At 35.7% G+C, this 13,308-nt stretch overlaps 1 protein-coding gene across 1 annotated transcript in view; it reads right to left on the bottom strand.

The window, feature by feature from the left end:
- CAPS2 (calcyphosine 2) overlaps positions 1-6,088 on the bottom strand; it is a 44,188-nt gene extending 38,100 nt beyond the window's left edge. Inside the window, exons 1-3 of the mRNA XM_036252549.1 lie at positions 6,008-6,088; positions 1,991-2,040; positions 82-127 (exon numbers count right to left, since the gene is read on the bottom strand). Coding sequence (XP_036108442.1) covers positions 82-127; positions 1,991-2,040; positions 6,008-6,088 — 177 coding nt within the window. The remainder of the gene's footprint in view (positions 1-81; positions 128-1,990; positions 2,041-6,007) is intronic.
- Between the last annotated feature and the right edge of the window lie 7,220 nt (positions 6,089-13,308).

Genomic DNA, 13,308 nt, shown 5'->3' with positions numbered 1-13,308 from the left:
TAAAATTAAATGATACTTATTATATGCCTCATGTAATATTGTGTTCAACTGTTTATTATATTAAATACTAAGTAAAATTACCTCCTCATCAGAGTCAACAAGGCTTCCCAAATCAAGTCGTGGGACCCTGAAAGAAAAAAATCTATGAAGCCCATAACTTTTAAAAATGAGACATTAATAGTTGTAAACCATATATGCTGCATCTTACATAAAAAGGTGCACTGAAGCCAATGGTGTGCTGATGCCTACCAGCTATGCTACCTTTTGTTAAATGGTCAGTAATTTTAGAGCTTGTTGTCAACACAAAATTATTTAAAATAAAATTATATAAGTTTATAATTAAATAAGTGATATTAAAAACAAAGGTAATAAATACTCAAAAGTCATTACTTCTTAATGATTTTACTATCCTTCACTATGATTTGTGTCCTACAGGTTATTGATATCTGTGTAGTAATATAACGGTATACAACTCTTTTCAACTCTGTGTTCAGTGATATTGCTCTATAGACAGCTTGAAATCAACCACAGTAGAATTATTTACACAGAAATTGGCAAAATGCTATGAATCAAAACTTGACTTATCATTTTGTTGATTTTTGAGACTTTTAAAAGTGGTGGAGAAAATGTTAAATAATGCAGATTAAACCTAAAAGTATATTGTGTATTAATTGTCACATTATGAATAACAAAAAGCAGAAATATTGTTCTAGTACTCAAAACTATTACTTGCTTCAGCAAAGAAACTACTCACATCACCCTACAATAAATAAAAATATCAACCAACATTTATGTTGGAACTACACTGGTTCATCAATTACAACCACAGATTGGCTACAGATATAAAAATTATTTCTTATCTTTCTGTGTCAATCAATTGGCTATATGGAATTTACAATAAAGAGTTTATATATTTTATTAGCACTTGTAAATTCCTTGCTACATATCCTTTATATCAATAAAATTTATAATTAACTTAACATATACTTGAGTATTTATAATTAACAATTAAAATTTATATACAACTTCTAGTACAGTTTCAGGAAACCAGTTGTTTGAAACCATATACCAGCATACGAATGACTGTTGTTATATACTCATCATCTTGTATCTAGCGCTCTGTTCTTTCTCTAGATGAGCATATAGGTACCTATTATGTAGAACCACAAGAAATTTCTGATACTAGCCAAGTTCATGTGGTTCAGCCTAATACTTATAAAGTTTTTAATTTCTATTTTCCAAGAAGCCTGTAGTCTAAAATACTTGTAAGGATATATAAATATATACTTCCAAATTTTAAAAGGGAAAAATGCAAAGTATAAAATAAGTTAATGTATTCTGGTTCAAAATAAAATTGTTTTATTTATTTATTTTTATTTTTTATTTTTTTTATTGATATTAGAGAGAAAGAAAGCGATAGAAACATGAGAGAGAACATCGACTGGCTACCTCCTGCATGCCCCCCAGTGGGGATCAGGCCCACAACCTGGGCATGTGTCCTGACCGGAAATCGAACCAGTGACCTCTTGGTGCATGGGGTTGATGCTCAACCACTAAGCCACACTGGCTGGGCAAAATAAAGTAATTTTAATAAGACTGATAAAATTGTCATAGTTCTCAAAGTAGAGGTCCCATCTAATTCATTTTGACTATTCTATTTATAAAATGCAAAATTTCATATATTTCTTCAATAAATGAACTTAACAAATTTCTAAATAAAGTAATATTTAAACTTTTTCAGGAATATATAAGAACAAGTATAAATAAAATAAAAAATAAGAGAAGTATTACCCTTAATCATACCATCCTATATAAAAGCTATTTTAATTTTGGTATAGTAATTTTAGGTCATCCGCATGCATATAAACTTTTCTGTGGTTCACAATCATGGGTGTATATACATATATAATTTAGTCTTTGTTTTTTCCTTATTAATGTATTATAAATATTTGCCCATTAAACAGATCAAATGTGAAAAAATGTGACTTACACAGGGAGGCAAGAATTCTGGATTGCCCGGGATTTGGAAGTCCATCCTTGCTTTAATTAAAAAAAAAAAAAAGTATGCATGTATCCTTCATTTATACTTTAAAAGATAAGCAATGAATCAATGCAATAAAACTAATTACAACTTTTCTCAGTAAACTTTATATAAGAAATACGTATTAAGCCTCTACCAACTATGTTTGAGACACAGAGATAGAATGATAAGCAACACAGATAATTCTTACCTACGTAGCACTCCATCTGCTGCAGAAGACATTTACTCAAACAAACAAGAATGTGAAAAATGAGTGCTATGACGGAGAAGCTACACATAGCATGTGTATCCAACCTAGTCTAGGAAATTGACAAAGTTTTTTCAAAACCAAAAAGTTACCTTTACGTGGATCTCTGAAAGATGAGGAGGACAGTTAGCCGGATGAAGACAGAAGGGAGAAAAGTGTTTCAGCCCAGAGGAGCAGCTTGTGCTGAACCAGACCACGGGCCAGAGTCAGCAGCTGGAAAGGGCTGGAATCCACAGTGTGAGAGGGTAATGGTCAGAGCTGTTATATTATAATACAAGTTAAGGAACTTGGACCTTGTCTTAAAGGTTATGGGGAAAAGAGTGCAGAATTTAAGCAAGGAAGTGACAAATATATGCATGTATATGTTTGTAAATGTTCAATCTTATTGCCAAAAAAAATGTGCAAAGACTAAAAAATTACAGTGAGCTTAGCCACTGTAATAAGAAATATGTATGCATCTTAGAAAAAGTTCAAACTAATAAAAACAGAAAATACTTCTCCCATCAGCACTTACAGCTTATCCTGAAATATCATCTAACTGGTAATGTCTGTGATTCTGACAGTAAGTATAGAGATTATATACAAAACTGAGTTCCATCCTTCTGACCAGAAGAGTGAGAGAAAACAAATTCCGCTCTGTATCAGTTTCAATATGACATTGTTTTTAAGTACTATCCTAATAAATAGTCAACATGTAGAATATAAAATCACAAGGTGATTATTTATATGGAAGTATTTATTTAATATATAATAATAAAACAAAAATAAATATGTAATACATTAATTGCATTTAATTAATTTTAATATAGTAATAAAATTAAAACTATATCAGTATATATATCAGCCTAAAATAACAGCACATTTTCATCCCACAGCTAAGATTTCCTTAATTGTAGTTGGAAACACTGTGACATCATCTAAGTGTAGTAAGAAAATCTAAATAGAAGACAGCTGTAGCAGTCATAGTCGTGATCATCATTGCTATTCCCCAGAAAGTGCTTCAATGGACTTATAAAGAGTCTTCTGAAGTCATAGGCATAAATATTTTTTAAATGGCAGTTATCTTTCTTTTGTGCTAGCCAATTTGGTGCTAGCCAATAAATTACAGTTCATGAATACCTAGGGCCAGGAGTCAGCAAACCCTGTTCCAGCTCTGTTTTTGTACATAAAGTGCTATGGGACACAGCCAAGCTCATTTGTTAACAAATCCCCTGTGTTCTCCCTGCCAACAGCAGAGTTCAGTAGCTGCCACTCCACAGCCTTTAAAGCCAAAAACATTTACTATTTGACCTTTTATTTAAAAAGTTGGATTATTTGTGTCCTGTCTTTTTTTTTTTTTAATAGAGTTTATTTTTTAGAACAGTTTTAGGTTCACAGCAAAATTGCGTGTATGGTACAGAGGTTTCCCATATATTCCTGACACCACACATGCATAGCTTCCCCCCCTAATGACATCCCCCACCAGAGCAGTACAATCATTACAACCAATGAACCTACATTATCACCCAAAGTCCACAGATTACGTTAGGTTTCACTCTTTGTGCTGTACATTTTCCATAGGTATACTGTCTTTTTCACCTTTTATTATAAGCCATTTCTGTTATTACTTAAAATTATTATTTTTATGCCTACATAATATTCTATCTAAAGGTGGTACCATACTTTATGTAATATGTTTTTAAATGTTTTTTATTGATGTTTTTAAAGAGGGGGAAAGGGAGAGACAGAAACATCAACTGGCTGCCTCCTGCACACCCCACACTGGGGATCGAGCAACCCCGGGCATGTGCCCTGACCAGGAATTAAACTGGGACCTCTCAGTCCATTGGACAATGCTTAATCCACTGAGTGACACTGGCCAGGGTACTGAATATTTTTCTATTGCTACTATAGCTTAAGACACACTGCCAATCTCATTATCAAAAATGTGGTACCAATTTACAATGCACCAACTCTAGTTCTGAGTACTTAGTATTACATTTTCCCCCTAATTTAATAGAGGCACAAAAGCATATCATTATATTAATTTTCATTCCCTTAATTATTAGTGGGGCTGAACAACTTTTTTTATATATTTTAATCTCCTACATGAATACATCAGTTGATCTTTGTAATGGTATTTGAAGCATTAAGTAATACTGTTTTAAAAAGAGTTTATGTATTTCTCACTTTTAATTTCACCTTCAGAACACTCCAGAAATGGTAGCTGATAACTACAATAGTGATACTTTGATGCTAAACTCTAAGAAACAATAACCTGAATATATGGAGTTAATTTTCCTTAAGGAACTAGAGTTCTAAGATAAACATGAACTTGTCCCTGAAATCCAACACCAGAGCTGGACTGTTCTAATAAAGAGATAAAAGCATAAAGATACAGAAAGATATTATTTGGGAAGAATAAAAGTTAATTTTAGAAATCTTTTTTTTTTTTTTTTAAGATCTTAAATCTTGAGCCTTTCCTAGCAAACAGGAAAAAAGTTGGTAATATGATACGCTTAATATGATAAGCAGACAATCAGTAGGAAAGACTGTAATAGTGTACTTGATATTTTGACTAATAAGAAGGACTGCTTCTATTCAAACTATCACATACTTCAGATTTAACACATAGTATTGTGAACCATTAGAATCCCAAAGCATCAACTCGTTATAAGGGAGATGGCTGAACACAGTAGAGAACACAGATCTGAAAGTCAGACTGGTGTTCAAATTCCTGGCAAGTCACTTTTCTCTGTGAGCCTCAGTTCTTCCATATTTAATTAATTAATGTTAATAGCTATTCATTTTTTTCACTACATATCCTCTTCCACCTCTCCCCAACCTCCTTCCCCCACAATCACTACACTGTTGTCCACATCTATGAGCTCTTTCTTTTTTTTTCCTTTTTGCTCAATTCCTCCACCCCTGCCCTGTCCCCATTCCCATGAATCTGCTCTCTACCTATGAGTCTGTCTCTATTTTGCTTGTTAGTTCACTCTGTTCATTAGAGTCCACATGAATGAGATCATGTGATACTTATCTTTCTCTGACTAGCTTATTGCACTTAGCATAATATTCTCCAGGTCCGTCCATCAGTTCTTCCATATTTAAAAGCAGGTAAATTTAAATCCTACCTCAAAGGTTTATTGTAAGTATTGAGTGATATAAATTATCAAAACATTTATCACGGTCATTGACAAACAGTAATGTTCAATATTTGGAATAAGCACAGCAAGGAAATATACATCACTTTTATGTATTTCAAACTAAACTTTATATATACCCAACTTTGTGGTAGATACAGAACAAAGTGGCTTTAAACTTGTACTTACTTAATAATATACACAACAGTGATATTATGAAAGTTAAGAAGAATAAAACTAATAATAGAAGCCTAGAATCTCTTCTTATCTAGCCAACACAAAATGTATATATATTGATATTTTCTTCTTCTTCCTACTATTTCTTTATTTTCTGCAGACATACACAGATAATTTTTAAATTAACAGTAAGAAAATAGTAATAATAAGCTTAATATTTTAAAATAAAACTAAATTCAAGCAGTGACAAATTTTCAAGTAATGATTATCTTTAAGCTTAGTGATTCAATTCTTTAAATCAGGGAAATATTGATCCTAAATATTTGTCAGTATAAGTAGTCATAAAATCTGAAGAGAATAATCAGAAAACTATTCAATGACTCATACTTTAAGAGGGAAATTATGTAGCACACGTACTTGTCGTGGCTTCTTTCTTCCAGAGAATGACTGAGTTTGACACCTAGGAGAAGCAGCAACTCCTTTAACCTCGAAATCCATTCAAGTTCTCGAACTGATTGTGCAATCTACTTTGAAAAAGATAAAATATATTTATAATTTTAATTGTTACTCAAATCTTAAATAAATCATACAAATTACATAACAATAGCCCTGGCCGGTTTGGCTCAGCGGTTAGAGCATCGGCCTGCGGTCCGGAGAGACCCGGGTTCGGTTCCTGCTAAGGGCATGTACCTTGGTTGCAGTTTGTCCCCGGCCCTGGTTGGTCGTGCGGGTGGCAGCCACTCGATGTGTCCCTTCACGTCGATGTTTCTCTCTCTCTCTCTTCCTCTCTCTCCCTCCCACTCTATCTGTGCAAAAAATGGAAAAATGTCCTCGGGTGAGGATAAAAAAAAAAAAAAAAAGAACAAATTACATAACAATACAACATGGAAAGTAATCATGTAGTCAATCACTAACTATTCCTTCTTTCACCAAAATTAACTATTTGTAGAGCAATTACATTATGTGAGGCAACATCTTGGAGTAAATACTAATAGCGACCCCAAAAGTGTCTATGTGCTAATCACCAGACCCTGTGAATATTTTACCTTACATGACAAAAAGGACTTTTCAGATGTGATTAAGGATTTTGAGATGTGGAGATTATCTTTAACTAGAAGGTCCAATATAATCACCAGGGTCTTTATATAAGGGGGAAAGGATGATCAGAGTGAGAAAAAGAAGATGTAAGGATGGAAGCACAGGTCCTAGGGGAGCAAGGTGCTTGCAGCTGGCTTAGGAAATGAAGGGACAGGTCATGAGCAGTCTCTTGAAGCTAAAAGGAACAAGAACTGGATTCTCCCTTGGAGCATCCGGAAGAAACCAGCCCTGCTGACATCTTGATTTTAGTCCTGTAGAATTCTTTTTCTAATTCTGACCTCCAGAACTGTAGCATAATGACTTTATATTGCCTTAAACCACTATGTTTGTGGCAATTTTTTACAGCAGCAATGGGAAACTAATGCATGTACCTCTTCTCTACCTACCACCAGGTGAAGTTTTATTTTCTTTACTCTTTGCCTAATCTTTGTGAGTTTTAATTTTGCCAAAGTAGGCTGACAAAAATTGTTTAGCTAGCAGTATTATTTATCTAATACAAAGAATAAAATGGAGTGAATGATCCAACTAGTAATTCTGAGCTGATAGGTAAAAATGTTTGCCAAAGAATGTGAAAATAATCAATTTGCAAATATGTACAAAATAAGAATTATATGAATATCTAAGACATTCAGATTCTGAATGTTTTATTTTATACTTCAGCCTTACATTACCAAGGATGCATTTTTGTTTAATGTTTCATTCATACCTTCTTTTTCTATTAGACTTGGATTTCTTTTCATAGCAGATATTTTTGTTTTGTTTTTAAGGAAAGATAGCATGGCATAGTGCTTGGAGTCAGAAAAACTGATATTAAAATCCTCGTTTTTGACACTTTCCCATAAAGTAAGCTTGGGTAAGAATTTAATTTTTCTGAGCCAATATTTCTAATATGTAAAATGAGTTTAATGTTAGCACCTTTCTCATCCTCCTGTGTCATGTGGAACATGGTTAATATTCAATACATGGTGGCCATTATTATTATTATTATTATTACAATACAGTTTTATTTCAGGTCCAGTAAAATCCTCTTACCTGAAAGATATATCAATTCTGTATTAATATATCTCTATGATTTCCTTCACCTCACTGTCATAGCCCCCTCCCCTAAAAACCTCATGCCCTAAGCCTGGAATTCTACTAGAAGAGTAAAGGAAGGCTTGCCAACCAACAGTAGACATATTCTGAAAACATAACAGAGTATTAGGATTAAAAAAACTCCTACAGCGCCTTAGCCAGTGTGGCTCAATTTGTTGGACATCATCCCATGCACCAAAAGGTTGCTGGTTTGAATTCTGATCAGGGCACACACCCAGGTCAGTGAGGGGCATTCAGGAGGCAACCAATCTTCCATGTTTCTCTCTCTCTCCCTCTCCCTTCCTTTTGCTCTAAAAAAAAACAAAAACTCAATAAAAATATTTTTAAAATTAAGTTAAAATTACTCCTATAGCACAGATAACTTTCAAAAAGAAGCAACTTTAAAAGTTGCTATTGGTTTGGTGGGGGAAGAGTGGTGGTTGTTTGCTTTTGATCACATTACAAGAGCTATTTTATTTGCCATGATAATTAGTGGTCAATAAACCCAAGTTGAGACAAGAGTGTCGAACAATCAGCTAGGTGATTTTCTCCACATCTCAGCCACACAACTGTTTCTACCTTAGCAACTACTTCAGGCACTTCAAATAACTGTAGGTCATTTTAAATCACTATAATTCTTTTGCCAATAATAAAACAACAAAATTTATACCCTCAAATTTCCAGGTCCACCTCAATGGCTTCTGTCTTCACCTATACTGGGGCAACTCATGAGAGGTTATTGCTTAACGTGCAATGAGTCTTGCCATATTATCTTAAGGGCTACCAAAGTGAGTTAAACTCACTTCCCACTTGTCTCATTTTTTAAGGATGTTTATATCCAATTCTAATTATCATAACTTTTTTCTTGGTTAGTGATATTAGTGGCTATACTGTTGCTTATACCAAATCAGAACATAATGGAAAGCAAAGAATAAGTTGATAGAATCTAGCCCTCAATCAAGGAGAGAGGAATGAGATTTGAAAATAGTATTTGAAGCTCCATGCAGGTAGGGAACAAGTAAGTCCATTTTGGAGCCCAGGTGATAACAAACCCAGGTCTATTCATTAAACCTGCTGCCATGGTTAATTTCAAACAAAGCAGAGTAATTCCCCTACATCCCTCCCCCAAAAGTTCAGATTATCCTTCAAGGCAGTGGTACCTGCAATGTACCAGGACGAATTCTCCACTCTCTTCCTATCTGGTGTTCATGGACTGGGACAGCACACAAGGAACAGCCAAACTGATTTGATCCAAAGCTCGGTAAAGACCAGGTCCAAAGTGGGAAGGCTGGGAAAGGTATAAGCTGGGGCGATTTCACCAAGAACCCTCTAGAGGCAGTTTGCAGACAGGTCAAGAAAGAAAGGGGGCAGTTCCCAGCAAAGGCTCCAGCCCACTGAGATCTGCGTTTGCAGGTTGCCTGGCAACAGGCAAGTCCAGCTGGGCCTCCAACCCTTCTCTCCCTTCCGGGGTAAAGAAGGTCTAGGCGCAAGTCCCTAGCTGCGTCCAGGCCACCTCCCGGCCCCAAGCTGTGTGGGCCGTTTCTCCTGCTCCAGGGTCAGAGCCTAAAGCGACCCGCCGCCCTCTCTGACTTGCTGAAAAAAAGGAACTCTTAGTAGCAGCCTCCGGAGCCTCAAACCGGGTTCAGCTCCACGACGCCTCTAAACCCCGGGGAGGAACTGGAGCGGACTCACCCACATGTGCTTCTCCTGCGCAGGGAGAGGGCCAAAGCCCGGCCCGGATCCATGGCAGTTGCATAATTCTTTAGTAAATTGTATTTAACACATTTTATAGGGCATCTACCAGGTGTCAGCTCCCAGAATGATGTTCTGATGGGGGAAATCTCTAAGCATAAGCTCTCAAGGAACTTTCAAGTATTTAAAAAGAAAGTATTGCAGTATAGAATTAGAGAGAGATGTATAGGCATAGATATAAATATTTCTTTAAATAGGTATGTACATATGCACAACTATAATGATCACTTATATATATTTGATAAGAAATTAAAATACTAATAGGAACAGATCTAAGAATCAGGAAATCTCCACTGCATACTTTGCTCTGCACGTGATGTCTTTGGGTGTCAACTCCTCATTAATAAAAGAAAAAGCCCGGTTTGAGATATTTCTAGAGTTCCATTCCATTCTCAGATGCCCAGCTTTGCCGGACTGCACAGGCAAGTGTCAGATACCCAACTAGAACTCAGATCTTCTGAAGCCTAATCCGGTTCTCTTCCCACAAAATCAAGATTTCTTCTCTGCAGTCTCTTCCCAAAATTAGCTCCCCTCTGGAGGGGTGGAGGGGTTGGAAGATGAACGATTTGGAACTTTGTGTTAATGCATTCTTGCTATCTGGCCAGCCCAGGTGCAATAGAGTGCTTCATTTGCATGTGAATAAGATAAGGTTTGCATAGGTGGACTAATGGGTCCTAGGACTCAGGAATGTCTGTGTTTGTTATCTTTTAGTTTCAAAGTCTCTTTCCACCAGAAAAAAGCAAGAGACAAAACTAGGCTGTATAGTTTACAGAGATGCCATCTCAAGGAAATAATTTACATAAATCCACTTGTAACCAATCTGCAAATAAATGGGCTGCCTTGCAAAGCTCCCCCTCTCTCTATGCACCGTGTGCTAGTAGTTTCATTGCATTGCACCGAGAAACGGCGCCCCTCAAAATATAGGCATTTAAATTTCCAGTTGGACCAAGTTTTGGTGTAAAAAGACAAATATATTTTTAAAGCATAAAAATAGTGAAGGTGATGGGTATAAGGCAATCATTCCTTCTGTTTCTTCCTTGTACTCCATAAAATTCATCTACCCATTATCCCCACACAGAAAGAAAAGCAGAAGTAAACTGAAAAAAGTAATAATGAAACAAACACTGAACTTCAACTTTTAAAAATTTATCAAAGATTCTAATTCTAATGCCCAACTAATGTTGTCCATGACACAAGTAGATATTCAAGAAAATAAAATATCCTTGTCTGTTTCTGGCACTTAGGCTAGTAAACCTAATTGCTTCAGTATTTCTGAATATAGTTCTCGAAGCCATTAGGAACATGGTCTAAATAAAACAAATCTGTCTAACCCAGATATTGTGTTAAAACATCTATATAAAAGCAATAATCTTGGGTTATGCATTGAATATATAAAAATGATATTTTTTGCCAATCTTCAATACAGTTCATTATTTTACCAAAGTTATGTCGTTATTACAGCCAATTAATTTCTCTATACACACAATAAAATTAAATTTACCATATGTTAACCTATTTTATTTTCAGTATCAAAATAATTTGCATTTGAAGCTCAACAAGCATTCATTGAACACCAACTATATGAAAATATATCCAATGTTATAAAAAATAAAACTATGTGAGCATACCTAGTATTATCTTTTAAACTCAGTATAAAATATATATTGAATCACTAGTATGTATATAACAAGATACAGTTTCCAAAGAAGTTTACATTTGTATATAACATTATGGGAAAGTTAGGGTGTTCATTTCTTCAGTAACTCATTCAATAAACTTTACTGAGGCATGTGGCTTCAGTACCTGATCTAGGTGCTATAGATATAGCAGTGAAGCAAATAGAGCTAGTGTTTTAGTGCAAGATACAATCTAACAGAGGTGACAAACATTAAATAAATAAATAATATGATGTGGCGTAGCAACAGGTTAATGGAAGAGACACTGGCAGGTAGGAAATGTGGTGAGATCAGGTATGGCTTTACTGAGAAGAATTCTGAAGGCAAAGGGAACAGCAAGGGCAAAAGGCCTGAGGAGAGAGCATTCTTGTCAAACTGGTGGATGTCGATGCAGCAGAGTGAGTCAGGGAAGAACGTAGGTTTGCGGCAGAGATGAGCCATGGTCAGGTTATATAGTGCTTTACAGGCCATACCTAGGACTTCAGATTTATAAGTGTGATGGGAAGGAAGAGAGTTTTGAAAAGAGCAAGGCTTATGTTTTAAAGGGATCATCTGACTGTTCTATGGAATATAAATTGTAATGAAGCAAGAATGGATATAGAGCGCAGACAGGGTGCTCAGTGGTTGAGCATGGATCCATGCTCTAAGAGGTCAGTGGTTCGATTCCCAGTCAGGGCAAATGCAGAAGTTAAGAGTGGGAGCAGGAAGATCCACTAGGAAGCCATTGCATTTATCCATAAATCAAGGAGATGCCATTTTAAATGGTGAACACTGGTCAAGGTCTAAAAATATAAGAACAAAGCCAACAAAACTTGCAAAAGTTTGAGGCCTGAGCAATCGATTAAATAAATAAGTAAAATAGAGCTTCCATTAACTAAGATAGTGAAGATTCAGGAAAGATCAGGATTGGGATGTGAAGCAGCAGAAGCTCAGTTTGGACTATGACTGTAATGTTAAAGTCACATACATTGCTATTCTCCATTAGCAGATAGTAGAACAAAAATATTTATTGCTCTGTAGAATTTCCATTGGGATCCTTGTATTTTCCCCCATTTTATCATTGAATTTTCTGCTTTTTATTAACAAAGGTCTAGTTGCATCAAAGTTTTGGGATTTTTTGGTTGCAAGCTTAATTGATTAGAATATCCATAGATGTGAATATGTGCTCATTTAAATTAAATAGCATTGGACACAACCTCAAATCATCAAATCAAGATATTTATTTAAAACACAGAAACAATGAAAAAGGTCATTTAATGTCAGAAAAAAATGCTGATTTATTATTGAACAATAATATTACTGATATGATGGGTTTAAAACATGAAACCAAATGAAGATGATTTATATTGCAATGTAAGTAAAATAAGCAATCAAATGTACTCTAAGCTAGTCTTCAGTATACCAACTAAATCAGTCCTTTATCTGAAATTCCCTAGTCACCAAAAATATAGATGTGTTCCAAACTTAAGTATCAAGAAGAAGAGATTTTGTCCAGAGAAATTACTTCACTACACTTTCCATGTGTCTATTTTTACCTTTCTAGGAAGTCATTCTCTTTAGGTATGAAAACAAGCAAATTATAAAATTATTAAAATTTTGACAAAATAATTTAGAATCACACTATCCAGTATATGCTTGCTTTAGTCCCAGTCTCTGAGGAAACAAGCAATACGATGAGCAAAACACAGAAGCTGAGTCTATCAAACTCACATTCAGGATTTTGCACGGGTCTGGTCCATTGTCAGCATCTAACACATGTCCTTCTTTTACATAACACGGTGCTGCCTGCATGTTACAATCTAGATTACAATCCAGGCGCCTTTAGCAGTGATTCCAGATTAGGTCCACAGAAAGCGCCTTCAGGAAGGTTTAAACTCTGTACCAGAGGGCAACTCAAGGCTTTCTTCTGCAGCCCAGGGGATTCTGGCCAGCGACTCCTGCTGCCTGTTCGGCCTCCGTCCTGGCCCCGCCCCTGGGGCCCAGTTTGCTGCGCATCCCCGCGACCGCCTCTGCGCAGGAGGATGGAACCCCCAGAGAATGTAGTTCCCAGGCTCCCCAAGGAATAGCTGTCTGAGCCGTTAGGAGTCCCCGCAGCCAGAGCATCCTCTACATCTTGCC

Source organism: Molossus molossus, unplaced genomic scaffold (assembly GCF_014108415.1).
Source record: "Molossus molossus isolate mMolMol1 unplaced genomic scaffold, mMolMol1.p scaffold_m16_p_10, whole genome shotgun sequence".
In the NCBI taxonomy this organism is placed as follows: Eukaryota; Metazoa; Chordata; class Mammalia; order Chiroptera; family Molossidae; genus Molossus; species Molossus molossus.
Note: the sequence above shows the minus strand (reverse complement) of the source record. Positions and strands in the feature narration are given on the sequence as shown.